At 34.5% G+C, this 23,898-nt stretch overlaps 2 protein-coding genes across 7 annotated transcripts in view; both read right to left on the bottom strand.

The window, feature by feature from the left end:
* Positions 1–324: 324 nt before the first annotated feature.
* Positions 325–15,080, bottom strand: LOC113042596 (protein-L-isoaspartate O-methyltransferase domain-containing protein 1-like). 2 transcript variants are annotated; one of them, XM_026201563.1, is made up of 7 exons: positions 14,919–15,080; positions 14,410–14,561; positions 7,962–8,459; positions 6,805–6,907; positions 5,385–5,556; positions 4,291–4,414; positions 325–2,896 (listed from the first exon to the last, which is right to left on the bottom strand). In XM_026201563.1, exons 3-7 carry the CDS (start codon positions 8,266–8,268, stop codon positions 2,520–2,522), a joined length of 1,083 nt encoding a protein of 360 aa, XP_026057348.1. In that variant the 5' UTR covers positions 8,269–8,459; positions 14,410–14,561; positions 14,919–15,080; the 3' UTR covers positions 325–2,519. The 2 variants fall into 2 exon arrangements, with proteins under 2 accessions (XP_026057348.1, XP_026057350.1); XM_026201565.1 differs by lacking the exons at positions 14,410–14,561; positions 14,919–15,080 and adding an exon at positions 13,429–13,444.
* Positions 15,081–18,609: 3,529 nt separating this feature from the next.
* The window catches only part of st18 (ST18 C2H2C-type zinc finger transcription factor), a 63,298-nt gene continuing 58,009 nt past the window's right edge, over positions 18,610–23,898 (bottom strand). For all 5 annotated transcript variants that reach the window (XM_026201517.1, XM_026201516.1, XM_026201519.1 and 2 more), the window contains 5 exons: positions 21,886–22,107; positions 21,042–21,130; positions 20,842–20,945; positions 20,601–20,744; positions 18,610–19,677 (listed from right to left, as the gene is read on the bottom strand). In XM_026201517.1, the coding sequence (XP_026057302.1) occupies positions 19,537–19,677; positions 20,601–20,744; positions 20,842–20,945; positions 21,042–21,130; positions 21,886–22,107 (700 nt within the window). In that variant the 3' untranslated portion in view covers positions 18,610–19,536. The remainder of the gene's footprint in view (positions 19,678–20,600; positions 20,745–20,841; positions 20,946–21,041; positions 21,131–21,885; positions 22,108–23,898) is intronic.

The raw sequence follows: 23,898 nt of genomic DNA, 5'->3' as shown, positions 1-23,898 counted from the left end.
AACTGGAAGGTTTTATTGTTGTCCAAGCTGAAGTGTGTTTTGAAGTTTTAAAGATAATGGTATTTGATTTTTAATGCACACGTTTTACACCCATTACACTATTGTGCAATAGGAACAGCAACTTCCATAATTAGAATATTTTATAATTTATTCCAAAGAAAGTGTTAGGCATGAAACGAGCATAAAAACATTACTGCATCAAAAGCTAACCCTTTTCATTATATATATATATATAGTTTTTTTTCTTCTTTTTTAATATTATAATTTCAGAAGTTTTTGACACAAACTCAACTGACCACACCATCTCAGTAAAAACATCAGAGGTTGGCTATAAATATATTTAATGAAAAGATGGTTGAGAAACATGGCATCAAATTACAGTCAGAAAAAGACAGGGAGCATCTGTAGGACATCATGCTGTGGAATAAGATCTCATGAAACGATCAAACCGTCACAAACGCAACGGACAAATTCCTCTTACCTTGAGAAACGGTCCGGTCTACAGTCAATAAGCAATATGAAAAATAATTACAAGGTACGCTCACGTAGAATCTGCATGGCCTGTTGTTTCTTCTCTCAAGAACTCAAACGCTTTGAGCATTTTCATGATTGACTGAAAATAGTCATAAAAGGTCTTTGTTTTCAGGAGGGTAACCTATTAAAGTTTAATAAAATTTTACACGTAAATGTGCCATCCTGCTGTCTCAATAACAAAACACACGAACCTCTCTCTTTTATGAGTTTTGAAGTCACTTTGAATTCGAAGCTGGTGCAATACTGTTTAAAAAGATGAAAGCATTGTTTCTAGACGGTGCTGGTGTAGATCTATCAGAGATACTGTGCCTTAACATGGAAGGCGAAATATGAAAAATCATTTTGGTTTTTATCTTTACATTCTAGTTTCCCTTTCACCATCATTTCATAGATAGGCGATGACTTAAGGTGCTTAAAGTCCCTATAAATCAAATAAAAATTGTCTGTGCACTACCATATTTAAAAGAAAAAAAGTATTTTACAGTCAAATCATCAGCTTATCAATTTGTGGTTCATAGCTGTGGCATCATGGAGTTTAGGAATAAAAGAAAAGAAAATATAGTCAGTATTAATATAAAATCTTACAATGGATTTTACAATGATTTTATTAATTTAGTACTGCCCTGGTAAAGCTGCACAAGAGATATGTACATATATACTTCACAACACAAAGTCATTTTAATTAAACAAAAGATCCTGTTGAAAAGTTTACATTCTTGGTTCTTGATATCATGTGTGGTTTCCTCAAGCGTTAATTACTGTACGTTTTCAATCTTTTCTGATGGTTTTGTCAGGCCCTGAGTAAAACTGGATCTCAACATACTATAGCCACTGTGAGGAAGAACTCGAATGGATCCGGAGGACTTCTGTGGGACAAACCAGAGATGTACAACCATCACAAAAGACAACGAATGAACGGTTACAATATTAAGAACCTTTCAACAGAATCATTTATATAAATAAAGTTCTTTAGTACTGTATATATCCTACATAGCTTCATCAGGGCAGTACTAAAACAACAAAATGCTATTTTTATTTTCAGAATTTTCTGATGAATTTAAACAACTGAACATTCTATAAACATACTTGGCGTTTTTTTTCAATATCTTAATCTGTGTGTATTTTTGTGACAAACATGGCAGATGCAAATTCTATTATATTTCATTTCACCGTAACAAAAATCCTTTACAATCAACTGAAGAACTGGAATGAAGCCATAGATTCTTTATGCTGACAATACATTGCAAACAAGTTGTTACGATATTGAGAAATCACCGATTACAAACCCACACGAACAGTGACGTCTCTTACATTTTATGATCACAAGCAGAACAGTGGAGCGTTAGGTCTTCAGGAGGTCGACTTGAAGACGAGAGATAGGAACGATCCAAAAAAATTACATCATCTATTAAGTGACAGCTCAATATTTGTACTTACAAATGTGACTAGAACAAAAAAAAACACACCGGCCGAATAAAAAAACCAAACAATTTCTAGATGAACTTCACTAAAACAGTCCAAAGAGCTATCGAAAGCATTAGCATCATAAACAATGAAAACTCCCGAAAGCTTCGGAGAATCAAAGAAGGCAAAAATCAATCGCAAAATAATGACTCGAATTCTCCCTAGAATCAAAATAAGAAAGAAAACTGTCATTACTGGTTTCATCAAACAGCTGGTCTTACAATACAAGCCTGTGAAAAAGAGCTTCCTTCACATCTTCTCAATACAAATAAGGTGAGCAAGAAGTTTCTAAGCCCCCAAGGTCCTCTGAAGTGAAAAATGTGAATATTACAATGTTATGAGCCATTAGATCAAACACAGCAAGCACAATCAAACCTGACGTCTCCGGCCAACGCAGCCCAACCCGGTTTCAATCTTTCAATTATGCTACATTATCCCAAAAAACTATGAAATTGAGTAGTCTGAGAAGGAAAGTGGAAACCACCGCCGCTGATGAATGCTTCTACGGGCCGGCGTGCGTGTTATTTCTCGCGGTAGAACAGCAGGTACGCCTTCAGCGACTCGGGCAGCGGCAGACTCAGGATTTTGTCTCTCAGATGGTTGACCCGTGGCTCCTCAGGTTTAACCGGCTCAGTGTCTTTCTCCTGCTCCTCCTCTTTGCTCTCCTCCTCGATGCATTCGTCCTCCTCGCTGTCCATGGGTTGAGGAATCAGCTGGTTGCCCACGAACACGTAGGTGTTGATGCGGCGGCGGCGACGGCGACAGCGTCTGCGTTTGCGCTTCTGGGACGATCGCTGTGTGTTGTTGTTGGCCGGTTGCTCCTCGTTGGTCAGGTTGCGGAGGGTACGGCGGATATAGATCCGCGCCAGGTCCTGAAGACTCCTCACGGACAGCGGCGCTGAGGGACGGAGGAATAATACAGGTTCACGACTACAGATTTCGCGCAGATCTCATTTGTGTGCACAACTAATTAACGTAAAGACACCGCAGGTCTACAGGGTAAAAACAAATCGAAATACTGTTGAAAAATTTGAAATCGAATTACTGAATAAAGCCACACTGCAATAAAAAGTGATTTCTGTTGCTTTTTAAATAATTACAATGAGTTTAAGCAACACAAGTGCTTTAAGTACAAGTACACTTGCATTCTACACTGAAAAAACTAACAAAAAAAAACCTAGACAGATTAAGTACTGTAAAGTAACACTGGGTTAAATAAAAGAAGAAATTTTGAAGTAGACACTGGATAGTATCTTGTTGTGAAACAATTTAATAATTTGTTTTATTTAAAAATTTACTTGTATTTTTACGATGTCCAGCCTACTTCTAAACAACTGTTTACTCAATATGTAAAATGTTAATGTCAAATGTTTACTTAATGCAATAAAAATGATTTATGTAGTCCCAACTCAATCAATTAATTAACTGTCAAAATTAACAATCAATTTATTTATAAAATAAATAAATAATAAATAAAACTGGGCAGTTAAAAATAACTTCCCACTGTAAATTCCCAGATTCCCAATGTAAAAAACATAGCTGATAGCCAACACACAGCGCTAATGCATTATTGGCATCGGTTAACAATAGCGAATAGAATGATAATAATAATTTTTTTAATTAAATGTAAATCAGATGACCGATACATGAACAAATTCTTCTTCAGAATGCAAAACTGTAAAGTTTGGTTGCACTCTTAAACATAAAGGTGCTTCACGAATGCCATAGAAGAACTTTTTTTGTCTAAATGGTTCCATAAAGAACCTTTAACATCTGAAGAACCTTTCTGTTTACAAAAGTTGTGTTCTTTGTGGTGAAAGAAGGTTCTTCAGATTATAAAAAGTTAAGAAAAAGATGGTTATTAGAGTGAATGGTTCTTTGTGGAACCAAAAAAAGAACCTTTTAAGCACCTTTATTTTTAAGAGTGTATGCAGTCATTACTGATGAAAAAAAAAAAAACACTAATTTTGAGAAAACTGCCTTTAAAGACGTCTAAGGTAACTGAAATCTACAGGTGCAAATAGATAAAGTGTGATAAAATATATAATATAACTCTTTGTAATCTGTACTTTGGATGTTTTCTATCCACTTGTCTGAATAGCCCAAAATCTCAAGACTAACCAATGCGTGGAAGAAAAAAAAAACATGAGTTTTGGCCTGTAGTGTTGTTTACTGTTCTGAATGAATCAGGTTTGTAATGGAATGTGCAATAAATCAGTCTGGAACACTGTGCCTAGCAGCAGCTGATTGGCCAGGACAGTGTGAGGTCATAAAAGAGAGGCGGAGACTCACGGAGCACCACAGCTTCAGGCTTGCAGCCGTCTGTCCTGCTCTGCGGAACAAGAGGAGCAAATGACACGGCCAGGATATTCTTACTCTCCCAGGAGCTCTGACCGGTTCTGGTGATCTGAGTCAGCTGCAGCAACACACAAACACTCGACTAATAAAGAGCTCAGACATTCCATGCTCAACAGCTTCAGAAAAGTTACTATTAATATTCTACAATATCATGCATTTATATTAATGCGATGCAATTTTTTACAATTTTCTCATTGAGAACTTTTAAGATGCCAAATATAGACAATAAAAGATTAGATGCATTTTTTTAAGTCTTTTTTCAAGCAGTTGTATATACTGTAGGTTAGCCAAGGCTTTTATCATTCTACTCAACATTTTATAAGCCAATTTCTACTACACCAAAATTAATTTGCACACTTTATAAAAACAAATAACTGAATGACTGAAGTGACGTTTATTTGGAATAAAAAGCAAAAGTACACCTGTCAAGCAAAACTTATCAAAAAAATACTTTTCGTTAGTTTGTCCTTAGTGGATATTTAATATAATGAACCACAGCTGTGGTTGCTCTACTTATTTTAGTTTTGTTTATATATACATATGTTTCTTTTTTATAGTTTTTTTGTAATGTGCTTTAGTAATTTCTAAAGGTTTATTTTTAATATTTATATTTAGCATACATGTTTTATTAATAATTAAGTTGAATTAAACATTTTATTTCATTAAGCAGCCAAGACAACATTAAAGATTTTCACTTGCATTTTAAGTTTAAATTTATCATCTAATATTTTTTATTTCAGCTTTATTTTAATAGATTTAACCAATTTAATTAAATTTTTCCCAGCAATAAAAACAAATTATAAAGAGCTGATTTCATCCAAAAATTTTTTTTAAATAAATCAAAACACCAGTGAATTAAAAAGACATTTAGCAAAAATGATGAAGCAAAGTAAATTAGTGATGAGAGAAGATCTCAAGATTGATCTGGGTTGAGATTTTTTGTGGTTTAATGACATTGATTTATTTGTAAGTGTGACTGAAGTCTCCTAACCTTTTATGCCCACTGTGTGTATCATCCTGTGTTTTACCTGATCCTCTATCGGCATGACCAAAATGCCTCCGACTTTCAGCAGGATCTTCATGTAGTTCTCGTGGTCCTTCTGAACTCCAGCGCCGCAGTAGATGCGGTCGTACTGGTGACTGTCTGAGGAAATCTCCAGACAATTCCCCACCACAAAGTGTGGTTCACAGAACTCAAACCTGAAATGACACATTTATAACATTGACAGTCATTTCTAGAACATCTACAACACAATTTCTCACAGCTATGTGGTTTCTAACGTGTTCCAGTTGATTTTAGTGTGCTACTATGCCGTTTCTGGGGTGTTTTCAACCTTTTTGACCTGAAGGCCTCCTATTGTCCAACACAATATTTCATAAGCGATCGTATTTCCTTCTGCATTATATTTGTGACTCCAGTAGTTTCAAGAACTGTATAGTAGTTAATAGAAATATAAAAAAAGTTTTAAGTAAATTTTAAAAAATATCAAATTAAATATAAACAGTATATATATATATATATATATATATATATATATATATATATATATATATTTTTTTTTACTTTATAACAATTTTAATATTTCTTTATTTTAATTTTTACTTTAAAAGAGACTCTTTTTTTAATACAATAATTGTAATCTTTATTCGTTTTTAAATTGTATTTTTTTTTAATTACTCTTTCATTGCAAAACAATTATTGTGAAATATATATACAAAAAAATATTAATAATTTTAAAAAAAAATGTACGATTATTTTTATTTTAACACACAAAACAATCCACCATGTGTCTCTACAATATTCTGGCCTCTACATGTGCAGGTGTTTTGCAAGATTTAATGTCTGCCAGGCAAAAATTGCTTTTCAAATCGTTTTGGGGTAATAGCACACCTCTTTTCAACAAGCTATATAATTTGAGCTATCACTAATGTGACAACGAAAGAACCACATAGCAACCAAATAGCAACGCACTAACAACACCCAAGCATTATGTCAGCCAGTTTTGCACAGACAAGTATATTCGCATTTTCTTCAGAACATTTACAAATCTATTTTCATGACTGAATAAAAAAGCTGTTTTCCTTATTTAACTGGTGGAGAACTGACATGATGCCAAGAGCAATCTGTTATTGAGCATATTATTAGCATCAGTCCATCCGCGGTTTTATTTGTTTAGCAGCAGTTTTATTGAGCAGTCACAGACTTGACAAGACGTGAAACAGATATCGAGCTCCGAACATTGATTAAGCGACCTTTGGACACATGGCCTTCTGTTATGAAACACATTTATGGCTTGTTTAATTTCGTCAGTGCTTTATCTGATGCGTCATTACAGCTCTCATTAAGCAAATTTCATTTCTATAGTTGTAACAAATCTAGCACTTTTTTTTTTACTCACACTTACTGTAGATCTATAAAAACAAATGCAAGATAAGAGTTGAACATGCCTGTCAAAGCTGTCGCTGTTTTTAATGAAGTCATCCAGTCTTTCTTTTGCATATTCCACCACATCCTTGTGTAGCTCAACGCCATGATTTACCCCAAACGGACCTGCAATTAATAGTAATAATGAATACAAATCTTTTTTCTTATTAATTAAAATATATTTTAATTATTATTAGTCAAATACCATAATATTTAACTGAAAATAAATATTTACAGACAATAACACACCAAAAATGTTATATTCGGAATTAAAAAAAAACAAATGCACAAAACCTGTCAGTGTGCTGCTATGCAGTATATTGTATATTATCACACAAATAAATTATATTTCAAAATATATTACAAATGGTAAACGATTTCAAACTGCAATAATATTTTACTATATTAGTTTTAACTGTATTTGTTATCAAATATATATAGCTTTGGTCATATAAATGTTAATGTACAGAATTGTGTACGATTTTTTTAAACACTTTTTACATTTATCCAACTACAAATCATAAATCTACTAACTAATAAAAGTTATATCACATTCTCTACTCAACACTTTCATGATTTGAGTCATTCATGTCTGTAGGACCAACATTTATTTTTGTCTAAATCCCTAAAATTTAGTAATAATAAGAATAACAGTGATGCAAATAAAAGAGTTATTAACTAAATATAATTCAAAAGTGAAATTACTATTAGGCACAATGTTAAAAAAAAAAAAAAAAAATTGGCAAGAAATGCCATAAAATGTAAAACTCGGATTGGTCCTAAAATAGTCTTTATCATTGTCAGCAAGTTTATTATTTATTCTTCTCATATGTTTTATTATTATTATTATTAATTATTATTAGACAATAAATCAATTCTACACTCTTAAAAAGACAGGTGCTTCACGATGCCATAGAAGAACCTTTTGGTCTAAATGGTTAACCTGTAACATTCTGTTTCACAAAAGGTTCTTTGATGAAAAAGAAGGTTCTAAAGATTATAAAAAGTTAAGAAAGCGATGGATCTTTAAAGAACCTTTGACTGAATGTTTCTTTGTGGAACCAAAAATTGTTCTTCTATGCCATGGCTGTGAAGAACCGTTTCCGCACCTTTATTTTTAAGAGTGTACCCTCAATCTGGGCTGTTTCCTTTATCGATCTGTCATTAGAGTGGTTCTCACCTATGATCAGGCCCACCATGGTGCTCAGGTATCCCGTGCCGCTGCCGAGGTTCAGGAAAGACAAACCCTGCTGGAGTTTCAGGGCTTCCATCACCTCAGAGTAGATGCACGGCGCTGACAGGTGTATATTCCCGTGCTTCCACGCCAGATCCTTGTAGGCATTTTCTCTGTAGCCGTCCAGGTAATAATCTCCACGGTCTATGGCCCTAAAGGCCTGCTCCACGCGGTCTGTGCGGATGTACTGCGCATCCTTCAGGTTGTCTATCAAATCGTCATTGTCCTCGCCAGCACTGACTGCTCCCCCCATGATCCCCTCCGAGAAAAGAAACAAAACAAACAAAAAAAAATAGGAAAAATGCAGAGGAGGTGAGAGACGGATAACTAGACCGGTCCTCACATCCAGATGAAAGCTCTAGAGCGATTCTCCGCAGGGATGCACGGTCGTGATGCCTGTGTCCCACACAAATCACCTCAAACCATTCTCAGCTACGCCAAGATCTGAGGATTAAAAAAACAAAAGGTGATGGGTTAGATCTCTCTCTCTCTCTCACACACACACACATTTCAGTTTACCCTTCTCTCCTGAAACACCTGATACCTGCCGGCTTTGATTCCTCAGCTAGGTGTTGCATGCACCTGATGTTACCTGCCTGATGCAAGCGGCTTTAATATTGCAGAATGTCTGAAGTCTTATTGTATGTCACAGATGATAATAAAATAAACAAATGTCAGAACAATCAAATAGACAAAGCGCTAATCTTTATTATAGTAGATTACATTTTTAACCCATTTTTTGTTCCTACAAACACACAAACAATATATATATTTAACTAAATATGTAAATATAAGTAAATTCAATAAAAGTACACATTGTGTTTAAAACCTGTTAAATGTCACCCCGTCCCGTATACAGGACGCCTACGTTGACTATACTATATTACAATCAAATCTAATCTAGACAAACTATATATCGTTGGAAAGGTCTAAGATTCCCAAATATATATTTTACCAATATTTTTTGTTAAAAATTATGTAGGAAAAGTAATAGATGAATTTATGACAAGAGTGCACCCTCAGAAATCTACGTTACAAAAGGAGCTTTGACCTTTGTTTAAAAAAAGACTTCCTCGTTGCCTTTTTCTCTATCACATTTTAGAAATCATCAGACGTTATATATCACTTGAAAACATAAAATCTCAAAATTCATCCTTCAAATCCCATTTTAAAATCAGACATTGCATTACCATGTAAATGGCACATCAAAATCATGTTACAAAATGTTTTCAGTCATGAATTATACAAATTTATGTTTGTATCATGCACATTCATGTCTATCTTCAAAAACGTGAGTGACAGTTAACAGGTTAAAAAGTGACAGTAGTTAAAGACATTTATAAATGTTAAAAAGATTTACATTTCAAATAAATGCTCTTCTTTTTAAAACCTATTCATCAAAGAGTTCTGAGAAAAATGTATCAGTTTCCAAAAAAGCTCAACCGTTTTAAACAATTATAATAATAAATGCTAGAAGTACTATGTGTTACTGATGACTGATTTTTAAAAATCTGCTTTTCTGTCACAGAATTCAATTGTATTATTGACGGTCATTTTATATTATAATAATATTTCTGGATTTTTTTAAACTGTATTTTTTGATTGAAAACATTAAAAAGTACATTTGTTAATAATATCACATCTCTACTCAACAAGACATCTGATTTGACGAACAGTTCCAAACGTGGCACACATGTGCCAATTTTCCAAGTTTATGACTTAGAAGTTTGTTCAAATACCTAAACGTAAGCATGCACAAGAAAAAGAATAGTGATGCAAATAAAAGACACATTATCTTCGTATGACTCAAGGACACAGTTACTATTGAGGTGACCTGTCTGATGCTAGCAGCTTTAGCACTGCAGAAAACAGCAGAAGTTCAAGCCTGAAGTCTTACTACCCTTCTCACATGATAATATAATAAATGCCAAAGCAAAAAAAAAAAAATCAGGACATCTGACCGTCTGCTTCGTGGAAATGCTATGCTCTTAAGAACAGAATAGGCTTTGAAAGCAAGAGCAAAGCAAGTCTGAAAGTGGCATTTGGGCTGCAGACAGGACATTTAGAAAGTGTCAGAATTTGCATGTCTGGTAATTGAGTTAAGCTGAAGTTCTGTAACCCCAAGGATTTTCATGAACCTGAACTTGATATGGATTTAAACAAACAAACATGAGGCTTATTTACTCACAACGGTTCAGTGAGTTCAAGAAAAGCCCAATTACTGTACATCGAAACATCTCCATTCTCCAGTCCAATTAGGGATGGGTTTGCACAACCATCCATCTAAAAAAGAAACCAATTAAATCGGTTTCATTTTCTATGTTGACATGCTTCCTATTGAAATTAAAGAGCTCATCCCTTTTTGTAATATATGAATTTTTACATTGTTTTTTAAAAGCAAACAGGCTTTCGTTTACATCACGACCAATAAAATCATGATGTTCTACTTGCAATTGCCAGTCAGGAACAGCTAGGATTAGAAGGATGAGATGTTCTCACTTTTACAGAGCCCTTAAAGTGACAACTGCAGAAGACAGACCCAAGAAAACCCAGAGACTTTCACATGCAAACAAAACCTTTTCCAAAGTGCACAGGAAAACAGGCTTTTACATTCACAGTCTATGCAAAAATGTAGAATACATTTAGTTTTAATGCTTTTTATTGTCTCTTATTCTCACCAAGGCTAACCAAAAATACATTAAAGCAGTAAAAATGTGAAATATTAATACTATTTGTACTAGCTGCTATTCAACAACGATGTATTAAATTAATCAAAAGCAAAAGTAGGGGTATTTATATATTCAAATAGAAGACATTTTAAATGTTAATAATATTTCACAGTATTACTGTATTTATCAAATAAATGCAGCTTTGGTTCAAGCATAAAGAAGAATAAAAATAAATAAATAAATAAAAATCCAAAATATTGTTTTTTACACATTTATTAGTGTGTTTAGTTTTGTTTTTATGCAAATGTACAAGTTTTTCATGCATGTATGAAAGTCACAGGGTTTTTTTTCTGCAAATGTCACTTTAGAAGATACGGAGCATCTAGAGAGCACTTGATTGGACAAAAACATTGGACACGCCCATTAGTGTAACATGATGTCATCAACATTTTTGCTCGTGAAAGACTGAAAACTATAAATGCACATTTTTAATTAAAGTTAATTATGTCCATATTTTAATAAGCACTAAACAGAAATGGATTAAAAACCACAAAACTCACGTTTTGATTTTTACAGGGTTTTAAATGTTTATATTTATGTCTTCATCCCTGTTATTTTCTTGTTTCTTTTTTTTTTTTTTTATATGCCTTCCTTTTCAGCCTTTTCCTTTAAAGCTGCCCTTTCAGTCTCCTGCACTAAAAATACTGCATGGAGGGATCTGGGTCAAACCTCCTACTCTGTTTTGTACAAGACCTGATTGCAACCCTACAGAGACTCTCTGCACATCAGTATACAACTTACAAAAGGGAACGGCACGTATCACATTAGTGCTCTCTCTCTAACAACAGAGACGGACATATAGTGTTTATAACACTATAAACCAATAAAGCCATTAATATTGGATAGAAAAACAGGATGCTGGCTTTCATGCCATCGCTAGCTGGTTTTGTCGTGGAGTAACTGCTGGATGGTTGTGGAGTTAATACTGGAAGCAGAACAATGAACTGGAACAGTTTGTTAGAAGGCTTAGCTGATCCGTCATTAACATGTTTAAACTTGCTGGTTGCATAATTGCAACATTATCACAGAACACTGATGCTCGGCCAGAACTAATCTGTTTACAATTCCTCTGTGCTTTTCAAGTGAAGATAAAACTTAAAATAAAGCAGGCCTACACTTTCTGATGTTCTTAGCCCTCATTGCTTTGAAAAAATGTCGTCAGCTGAACCTTCACATAAGCCACGTTATAATCCACAGCTGTCCTGTCAATAAATAATTAATAAAAATAATGGTTCAGGTCATATTTCATAAAAAAAAAAAAAAAAAAATTATAATTATATATAGTGTTCCTGTAGCTCAGGTGGTAGAGCATTGCGTTAACAGCACAAGGTTGGGGTTCGAATCCCAGGGAACACGCTAGAAGAAAATTGTTCAATGTAAGTTGCTTAGGATAAAAGCGTCTGCTAAATGCATAAATTTAATTCATTTATATATATATATATATATATATATATATATATATATATATACACATACATACATATATATATAGATTCTCTAGTTTGACTAAAGAAAAGGATAAGGTCTTCCTGAAGTGCAAAACTATTTATAATTTCTTCTTCTTATTATTATTATTATTATTTCCTTTTTGATTTTGCCATGAAATGCAACCTTTACATGACTAAGATTAAAACAATGAAAATAACTGACATAACTTTGTGCATTAAACCCAAAATAAATGTGGCAAAATATATTAATATCCATTCCTTACAACTTACTAGTGTCGAGCTTTGTTACCTATACTTACTTAAAACTATTTATATTTGCTTTAACTATTCAAAAAGTTACTAGTGTCTATTCCAGTTACCTAGTATTAGCAAACAAATAGACTCTAGTCAAGACTCTAGTGTGAAAGATTTGCATTATAAAGGGAAACGTGTGTGTGTGTGTCTGTGTACAGAGAGCAAACATACATTTATGTTGCTTTTCTTTTATTTCTATATTCATCATTTTGATTAAGATTCATTTTTATAATAATACTCATTATTATCCATGCTCCTGCAATGCTGGCTCTTGTGGTCTAATCTTCTGATTGTGTCTTCACAAGTCACAGATAAGAAGGAATGTTTCCATTTCAAGGTTTCACAGGAGGTTGTGAAGCAGTTTGGTAAGGTTTGCGATAGTCAGACGAACCCAGGCGAAGCACAGACAGACAAAGACGTAAATGAGATCATTCAATAAACTTTGTTAATTTATTATTTATCCCTTTTTTACCATAGTAAAGACAAGTTTTTTACCATGGCTGGATCCAACATTCCTGGTGATGACTGAAAGTGACTGGTAAGATTTTTAATTAGACTATAAAGCACCATTCCTTTATGTAAGTAGAGCTCAATGGCAAATTATTGATATTGTGGAAAATGCTGATAGTAGCTAGAGAACAGTAAAAAACCAAGGCCTACTAGTAGGCTATATGAATAATGACTAGTATTTAAAGAGCAGTTATTGTGAATCTTAAAATATATAACTATTTCTGTTAAATTGCTCACTAGTAGGCTAATTATAAAATGGGTTACGTTACTAGCAACTTAACTAGTTAGTTGTAAGGAACACCTTTTCAAGAAGCTTGCCATAACATCACACCAACGATGGTCTCTAAACAAATATGACGCCAAAACGCTATATAATAACCAATTTTGTATTCTGGTTGATGTTTTTGTCGACAATGGAAAGAAAGTCCGTACTTGCGACGCTGTCGGTTGTTTGTTTGTTTACGTTCGACGCACATTCCATGTGGATGGTGACGAGCCGCGTGACGTAGATCGCTTCGGTCCGTCCACGCGCGTACAGATCTACAGTTCACGACGCACTTATAAAACACTACACACATCCGCACTGCGTTAAAACAAAACCGAGTTAAGCGACGTGTGCAGTGCGCATTAAATCTACACTGTATAGGCCTACCTGAGACTATCAGATGTGGTAATATCAGCAAAATCGAAGAAGTGGCAAGAGAGAAAATATAAGCGCTTTGCATGTTTAGATCCGACATAATCTCTCAAGCAGGACTTGCATGCATATTTTAAATAAATAACTCATCAGATCTAATTAACAACAAGGTTATGCAACAACACTTGTCATTTAAAATATGTATGAACTAAAACTCCTGGTGCGTCGTGCATCTGGCCTTGGTTATTATGCGTGTTGTGTAATGAACAAAAGGGTAGAGCTAAATCGAAAAAGGAAGTCGTTACGGAATAAAGCTTCAGAGACAGTTGTTTTACAGCTATTGTTAGTGTTTTTCTTACAAGTATCAGTAAACTTGAAGCAGCTGGATAAAACACCTCTGAATGTCTGAACTACAGTCTGTAACGTTAATTCAGATGAAAATAATCTGAGAGAGACGGCAAAACCTCTAGTTATTCGGTTTCTAAAGAAAGCCATGCTGTAAGAGGGCATTTAAACAATGCATGACTGGGAAAACCAGTAAGACGGGGTCATTGTGTATGTCCTGGCACAACAAACCAATTAATAGACAATACATAATTTGTGCATTTCATCAAAACAGATATTTTGGCCTTTACTGCATGCGTTAAACCAAGTTAGTAGGCTTGCATTTCAATGTATGCCGCATGCTCCATCTAACCCCAGCTTGCTCAAATCAACGCAAAGCAACAAAACAAAAATGTCGGCATCATCTCTGCGGAATAACAATGTTCACTGACCTTTGTAAAGCCATGTACTGGTCTCGGACTTTGCACGAGCAAAACACGCTGGATGCACATCAGAGTGGTGTTTATGACCGCACTGTTGTTGTTGTGAGATGTATAGATTTTCGTGGCGTTGAAGATCCAGCGCTGTTTTTCTCGAGGAACAGCTGAGAGGATGTAAACACACGTCACATGGTTCACAGAAACGAGGCTGCGGACATTAGACGGCATATGCTGTTTGCTAATAACTGGTCTCAATGCAGTCCACCAGGGTGTTCCCTGAGGCCCAAAAAGTGAAACTTACACTGAGATGCATTCAACTATCAGCTCGATTATTGAAATATTAGAGGCATTTGTAAATATAAGTGTATAATCGTTTGAATCTGTTCATACTAAGGAATGATTTTTGAGTTATGTTTACAAATATGCTTCGTAAAAATGATTGAATTCCATTTGCCTAACAATTAATCATAAAAGAGTGTGATTAGTCCATCTAAAGCAGCGGTGAAAAAAGTAACACGTACCACTTGAAAAGACGGTCAACACGTGTCTTCACTAGCTGTCTTGAGCAGCTCTTGATTAAAAATAGCGAGATAAAACAGTTAAAATATAACACGTATTAATTATATTCACAAAATAGGACAAATTAGAGACAATTTCTAGGCTACTACCACGCCAGGCAACGTCGTCTAAATGTGCTATTTGCTATTTCGCCACCTGTATCCCATACGCCCCGCCCTCCTGAACCAGGATTGGCTAGTAGGCTACAAAGGCGGTTAGTGATTGGACAGTTTAGGAATCGTTCATATTGACGTAGCTAGCAAAGCTATTGAGAGGAGGCGAGACACGAGTGGAAAAAGACAAATTGTCTTGTAAAGGCATTTAGAATACACTTAAAACACCCAACGTAAACCAAATAATTACTGGCTTTAGCAGTGAATCAATGGTTGTGTAAATCAGTTGAACAGCTTCGATCAGGGACTGTGTGTAAGCAAGCAGACTGATTTATAAAGATGACTTTTGGTGTTGAAATCTGTTGACAGTGGCTCATTCTGAAGCACTGAGTCCTCCTGGAAAAGAACATGCACGCTTCTTGATTACATCCAAAGCACCCATTGCATCATTGAATGCTAAATCAGTCTGAATACAAGCATACTGCTGTCTGGCTGGCTGGTGTAAATATAAGCCTGGTGAACAGTTCTGTTGGTAGCGTTTGTCATGTGTCAGTGCTCTCATCCACACTGGAAAACAGTATTCACTTACCACTATGACATCTTTTTATTTTCCCATTGGCCACTCTACCCTGTTGACACTTCATTGCCCTGTAAGATCCTCTTAGTCCAACTCTACTAGGAAATTAGCATTTTGAAACCAGTTTAATATTAGTAAGTGTCCATTTACACATCTGGACATTAAGTTTCAATGATAGAGGATGATGCTCCTACAGGACTGACTGCGTAATATATCTTTTTTTCCACATGCATCAGGCCATAATGTTCAAACACTGTACCGAGAGAGCACAGTGCTCTGCAACGTCAGAAAAATCCTGCAAATAGAAAAAGCACCATTTCTTTATTTGGTTGTGTTGTGAGCATTTTCAGCGTAATTATATTACAGCAAGATAATTTTCTGGTATATCCCCCATGTTTGTAAATCAGTGGTTAAGATCAGATATACCTAAAGATGAACTCAGTTAAGATGAGAAGACCACTTTATGTCAAATCACGTACTAAAATCTGTGCACCCAGTGAATTTTGATGCATACAGCAGCTTTTTTTAATTTGTCATCTGCATGAGGATTAGTACCTTTAAAACCTAGATGAATAAAGTTGAACTCATTCCTAGGCAGTATTTGCTAATGAGGACAGCTAGTATTGTGAGGCCTCGGGCCTGGGGTGGCTACAGAAGTTCACCGGCGCAGTGGGACAACGAGCGAGCAGCTCTGCTTTTTCTCAGATTTTCATGAGATTTCTGTAGATCGCCATGAGCGAGAGATTCAGGCGAATCAACAAAAATCATGCATACATCATATGCTGTGCACGTCTGTCATGGACTATTTAATAATTGCTGGGTTTGTTTGTAGGTGACGTGTAACAGGAAAGCTGTTCCTCCTTTCAGGTAATTAGATGTCATTTGCATCATCATCAACTCCTCAAAGGCAAGGATAAATTACTCTGATAATTATCAAAGATAATTACAAAGGGTAACAAACCAAACACCATATTTACACGGCGCAGATTTCACAGGGTCACGTGAGGGGGCATGAAAATACCTCATTGTGCAGTGATTTAACCAGTCAAACTGGTTAACATGTATTGTTTATTTGTTCTTGCAGTTGCTAAAACTGAAATCTGATTTTTTTTTTCTTCTTACTGTTCCATTCCAGGAACGAAGGCCTGAAACCGATTATACCACAAAGTTGCATTCATACGCCATCTGCTGGTAAATATGAAAATTGTTTTTGAAAATCTCATAATGTTCTCTAGGCCTAGAACATGTCAAGAGCACAATTTAAAATGATTTCTGAAACAATACATTTTGGATTTGGTTTTCAGCGTTGATGTAATTCGGAACACCATTAACAACAAACTTATGTGAGGAGCAAAATTCCAACCTTTTCAGGCATTTTTGCAATTGCTACAATCCATTTTTGCAGTTTTATGAAACAATATGAGACTTTATGGAATATTTATACTTTCAAAAATGTTTTTTTTCCCCCCACAAAGCAAGAGCAATCAAACTAAGTGAAAAGTTGAGAGTAAATTAGAGTTGAGTCAAAAACGTTTGAAATGTTAGTCAAATTGATTTGCAGATTGTATAATTTTGGATTTTACTTTTTTGATTTAATCGGGAAGCCATTACAACAACAAACTTCTGTGAGGAGGAAAAATGCTTCCCTTCATTTCACGAAGATTCAAGGCTTTTTTTTTTCTCCCCAAATTCTACAGTGCATTTCTTGCAGTTTTATTAATTAAATACAATACTACATGTAATGTTTCTAATAAAAAAAAAAAAAAAAAAATTACATCAAAAGATTATTTAAAATAAACTAAAAAAGGAAAAATGTAGTGACCATGAAACCAGCAAAATGTGCATATTTATGAAAATCCGAACCTAAAATATATGTAGTAAAATAAGTTCAGATATAATATATGTATATACAGTATATATCAAATGCACTCTTCATATATATATCTAGAAATATCTGTATATGAGCTTTAATATGAATTATATAATTTTTTATAAGACTCTAATATGAGCAACTGTACAATAAATGCTATGCAGATCATTTCAATAGTTTATTTCTACCATACACAAACTGTACAACACAGCGCAGTACTGCTTATGAAATTTTAAAAGTGTAAGGAAATCCTGATATACAAACTACTCAAACGGAAAGAAATTATAATAATAATTTAAAAACAAAACCAAACTAAATCATTTACAGTACTGTGTATTATACTATGTTTTTCTTTTACACAAAAATTCATATCACATTACAAAACATCAAATACAAAAAGGAAAAATAAATATTCCTCACAAAACTTCCTGAGCAAACAATCTGTGGTTTATAAATTAAAATTAGGATTTACAAATAATTGAAAGAAAATGTATCATGAATCATACAGTAATTTAGGATAATAATAATAAAAAAAAAACATTCAGTTTTATTGAGAATACAATTTCGTTATGCACGTTTGGTCGGATGATAGTGTTTTATTCCATCTGAATGACCTGCAAAAACACAATTTTTGACATTACCAATGGACAAGGTAAAACTAAGGTTAAACTCCTTCACTGTGCTTATTAACCTGCACCGATCACACATTTGTGACCCGCTCAAAATAAACACTAAATAACAGAATAAAAGTGCAAAAGGGTATGTTTAGTGTTAGAGAAAGCTTAAAAAGTGCTGTGACGAGGCCGTTTGTGATCGTAACAGCACTAAGGTGACCTCGGCCGTGCATTAAAACACAAAATCAAGCGGTACAGATCCAGTCAAAATGGAAAGATTACTCTCTGTTGCCGTTCTCTTGCTGTAAATTGTCAATTTTTAGATTTTGGTGGCTTGAAGACATGAAGTGCTTTGAGAAAATATCATTCATAAAACTTATTTGAGAGCCCACCGTTTGTCGCGCATAAGAAGCCGAAGGTTGAGGAGTTCAGTCTCACAGAAAAGAATAAAAAACGTATTTTGCCTGATCATAAAACACCTTTTTTTTTTTTACAAGAATATCGTCACATACTTAAAATGGCGTATAAACAGTAGGTAAACAGAGTTTAGAGGCTTTTCATTCGGAAAATAAATATACTGCAGAATAAAATGAATCACCATTCACGTAATACTGCTCTACCACAAAACATAGCATGTTCCATGTACTCATTTACATTTAGGCACATATATGCACACACGGATGTGCACACCAAAGGCAGTTCATATGAACAGAAACGGAAATAAGTTGTGTGTGTGTGTGTGTGGATGATTTGATTTTTGCTCACTGTACAGTCGGTGTACAGTCGTTTGGAGAGTTAATCAGATCAATATTATTCTTTTTGCTCTCTTGTCAACAAATGATGTCATTTCAGTGGTGTACACTAACTACATGTCAGGTTTGGATACAGTACAGCTCTAATAGACCAATACCAGCTGCTCACCTACAGGTGGCGCAAGTGGACTGTTCTCACATTTGACATCTGTTGATGAAGAACAAGTCATCGTGATATCTTTTGAACGACTAAAACTCCCAGTTATTGTACAACAAATGCAAAATTAAAATTCACAATATGTAAGATTGGCCTTTTTCCATTTTGGAGTTGCAGCAATAAATAAATCAATAAATAAGATTACTGTGAGATAAATAGTACCGATGAATAAAGATAATATGTAGCAATAATATAATAACACACAAAAGAACAATACGGAGGAAAGTCAAGCAAACCATAAGAAATAAATAAGTGCAAAAGGAGGTCAAAATCTCACTAAAAGGAACATTGAGCTGTAAAAATCAGGCTGGTCATTTTCAGTGCAGTGAATTTGTCATGGAATGGAGTTGTTGTTGTTGTTTTAAACGAGACATATCTTGCACAGATGATAAAGCCAGCCCTCGGCAGACAATCAAACACTTGTGAGAGAGTTTGGCCTTATACGTGAATGCCCTTGATGGCCTGTCTGATGCTGTCCAGTAAGGCTTTGCATTCGGGCGAATACTCATGCTCTGAATTGTTGTACATATCCGTCAACGTGTTCACATACGCTTCGAAGTTCTGTTCATTTATTGGACCCTGAAACACATTAAAGGACACATTCAGTAAATGCATTCATTCCTTACAAACGTGCACAATTTGAACTGTGGTTTACCTTAAAATACCACAATTGTTGTTGCTACAAAAATCACATTAAATTAATTCCTCATGTGGCTATTAAATTGTCTTGTAATAATGATTAATATAAAAGTTACCACCATTTTATGATACTTTGTTCAAAAATACACTGTAAAATATCAAAGGTTCCTCGAGGAAATATTTATAGCTGATAGAAATGGTATAATCTAATTGATTCAATTGGATTTGGCCATATTAAATATGATTTTAGTTAATGCATTAACTAACAATAACAATGAGCATTTAATACAGTGTTTATCAAATAACTTTATTGCTATCATCTTGAAATTTTTTACATTTTGAAATGAACTGCTTTAGAATTATTTGATATTGTTAGTTCATTGTACTTAATGTGGTTAATTAATATTACACAAATAAAGGCCTTAAAAAGGTCTTAATCGGAAGATTAAATAAAATGTAATGTTGCATGCACTGCACTGAATAAATGAATAAATGCAAACTGTCTCATTACATTTACATGTGAAGATAGCTGAAGTCTTGTTTTTTGAGAAATGTAACAAATATAAGTGATTTTATTGTTTAAGCTATTACAAATATATATCAGTAAGGTAAGAAAACTATCATTTTATTTACTTCGTCTTCAACAAATATTTAAAAAGTCTTAACTCAGCCTTCATAAAACCTGCAGAAACCTTAGAAGTAGTGCATTGCCGTATTTTTAAATGATTATGTTACCTGAAAACTGGAAACGGTATAGTTTTTTGTAAGGGACCTTATGCGGTGATCAAAAACGGTTTAATGGTACGTGCTGAGAGAGATCAGGTTGTGTTTTACATGTTCATCAGAGTGTGTGTCAGTCTCACCATTTGCGGCAGCTGGATATCTGTCAGACTGTTGATAAGTGCTTGACTCAGATGCGCTAACTCCTTCAACAGACCGTCGTTGTGCTGCTCGATTATTTTATTCTCCTCCTCGATAGTTTTCAGGTTGCACTCCATGGATGAAATCTGTTTGAAAACAGGGAAACACTTCAGCTCTGAAACTACATTACCCACAATGCTCAGCGTGTAAGAAGGTCAAATGAATGCATATCATGTTATCTACCTGAGTCTGGAGCTGCATCATGTCTGCTTCTATCTTCAGATTGGATTCATTTAGCTCTTTTATTTCGTGATCCAAGTGCTGCATGTCTTCACTGTTTTCGATACCTGATTGACAGAAGACAAGCCAGGCCATGTTCATCTTGAGAAAGCTGCGGCAAACTTATGAAGCTCTTTTCTCTTATAAGCTCTTGAATTACTCACCGCTGCTGGTTTTGAGTTTGATGGTCATCATCTCTTCATCGGAGAGTTTCTTCTTGATACTCTGAGCGTTTAGTGGACATCCTGACAAACTGTCAAGGGACAAAACACAAAATCTACAAATCAATACTAGCAATTTTTTTATTATTTTTTATTTTTATATATATCTAGTTACAGATAATAAGTATAAGCATTCACAGAATGTTTACATTTACAAATAATAACATTATTGGATACTGTAATGGTGATCAAAAATGAATAAATTTGAAATTTCAGAAGAAAATGCATATTTTGCATAATGAATACTGCTATTTTTACTTATTTCTAAAGTCAAGCGGTTTATTTTTGCATATTTTAATATTCATTTTGTATGTTATGTGAAAGAAATAACATTAATAAACCACACATGTAAGCTTGATTGGAAATAATAGGAATAATACTGGAAATGTATTGGAAGTATTATAATAATATAATGAGTTCTGTATTGTGTGTGTGTGTGTGTATAATTACAGACAAAAATGCATTATTTTTTATCTTATTTCTGAAGTAAACATGTATATATTAATGTAATTTAATATTCGTTTTGTATATTTATCTGAACATTTAAATAATGTATAGTGTTTATTTAGAATATTATATAAAATAGAATTATATAGAATAGAATAGAATTGAATGTAAATCACATTTCAATATAATGTTATTTAAGGTAATATATATGTACAAAACATATATAACAACTCAAAGTTCACAGTGTGTATGTTCAGGTTGGGTCAAGAGGTCTCAGTATACAGTAGATACTAGGTTTAACATCAGAAGTGAAGTTCGGGTGATGGTATAGTTTCCTCACCTCCTGTGTGTGACAAAGACGTTGTTGGCGTGACCCAAGCCGTTGCAGCCGGGCAGAGGGCAGTGAGGAAGCTCCTGTTTACAGAGCTTCCAGGAGAAGGCCGATCCGTTCACAGAGCTCTCCTTCTGCCGCTTGGTGGCGATGGGGCAACTTCCTGCGCTGCGATGAGACGTGTATTTACCCGACACATGGCCCTGACCGTCACAGCCTGCCACTGGGCACCTGGTGCACGAGAAAGGAAATATATACTTACCATCGCATTAACAATGGATTTCACTGAAGATTATGTGCATCTTGGTAAAGATATTTTCACTGTACATAAATTAAGATTTTTTTCCCCCCAATAACTGATCAGTGAAACATCATCAACATCAGGAGATCCAAGAAAATATAGTTTTTCCTATTCATTTTATGAGAAAAATCTGTGATACAGCAAAATGTTTATAAAATAGAATAAAAAAATATATTTATCAGTTAATAATTTAAACAGTTATATTACTAGAGAACTTCTTTAGACCTAATTTATGAGGTGCACATATACAAATTTCAGAATTGTCAATAACTTTAATGTTATTATAGCTTTTATGTATCTAAATATGGAAATAAAATAAAACATCACATTTTTTAAATTGAATAAAACAAATAAACATAAAATAAACATTAACTGAAATAAAATAAAATGTATAAAAATGTTTGAATTCAGCTAGCTTCCAGGCAACTATTTTAATCTAGTTAAAAAATGAATAAAAAGGAAATACAAATCTATAAAGGCATACGATGTGTATGCATGTAATGACTACGGAAAATGACAAAAAAAAAAAAATCACTAAAACTTAATGACTTTAATTTTACATTTTATTTAATGTTGGTTGAAATTTTAGTGTTTTTGTTGTGGGTTTTTCAAATTTTTAGTAGTTTTTGTTATATATATATATATATATATATATATATATATATATGTGTGTGTGTGTGTGTGTGTGTGTGTGTGTGTTTGTGTGTGTATATATATAAACTTTTAACAATTAAAATTAAATAAAAACTGAAAATGTAAAAAAAATTGAATAGAAAATAAAAATCAAATACCTATAACACTATATCAGCAATATTAAAACAATACTCGTTGGGGGAACCAGGTCATAATTTGCATCACAAAGGTTGTTTGGTACAGATTTCTGGATCAGCATGCCAAAACCCACACAGATGTGACCCGACCCCTCGACCTGCTTAAATGAAACCCCCCGCACAGCCCCCTTTTGTTGTCCTAAACTCAGCAGAGTAACAGTGATTGCCAAAGATAATCTCTTATTTGAGACTGAACTAGTTTCAGAGCTTACACCGCAAACACAAACGAGCCTGTATACATTCGCTTGATAATTTAATGGCTAAAACTTCCGAGGGTCCACACCGCCGCAGAGGCGCGTTTGTCATTTCGCGAGTCCGTAAACACCCCCACCCCCAATTTGCCGAGTTGGAAGACTTTTCAAATACCATTAAGGAGATTAATCCTGTGAAATGCTGATTAAAAATGTATTCAAAGCAGAAAAAAGGGAAGGAATAATTCTATCGGCACAGGCGGACTTCGTCTGAAACGCACTCCAGTAAATAATTACGGGCAGGGAGGTTAACGTGCCGCCGATGGAAAACATAAGCCCTACCAAGTTGAAGACTAGAGTGGTGAGGAGTTGGCCAATTTATTTTGCTGCTCACTTTCCCCCTAGGTCAGTAATGGAATGACATAAATTGCAGATAATTGTTGCGCGTCCTCCACAGGGGGGAAAAAGCACATGATTTGGAGGTGGCTGACCCTTTCCCTGATAGCCCATATTGGAAAAGGTGAGAGGTTATCTGGGATTGTACAAATAGCTTGTCTGCGGGCCTGTGTTGGAAAGGTTGTTATGGCAGTTTTGGCTCTAATACACTGACTAAAACAAGACAACATTACGACTCAACACTGGCCATTGCGTCCGGCTCCGGGAATGGTGTTCCTGACTCCGGGACAACAGAGATGGACCA

Source organism: Carassius auratus, chromosome 24, assembly GCF_003368295.1.
Source record: "Carassius auratus strain Wakin chromosome 24, ASM336829v1, whole genome shotgun sequence".
Lineage (NCBI taxonomy): Eukaryota > Metazoa > Chordata > Actinopteri > Cypriniformes > Cyprinidae > Carassius > Carassius auratus.
This window is presented reverse-complemented; position numbering and strand designations above follow the sequence as displayed.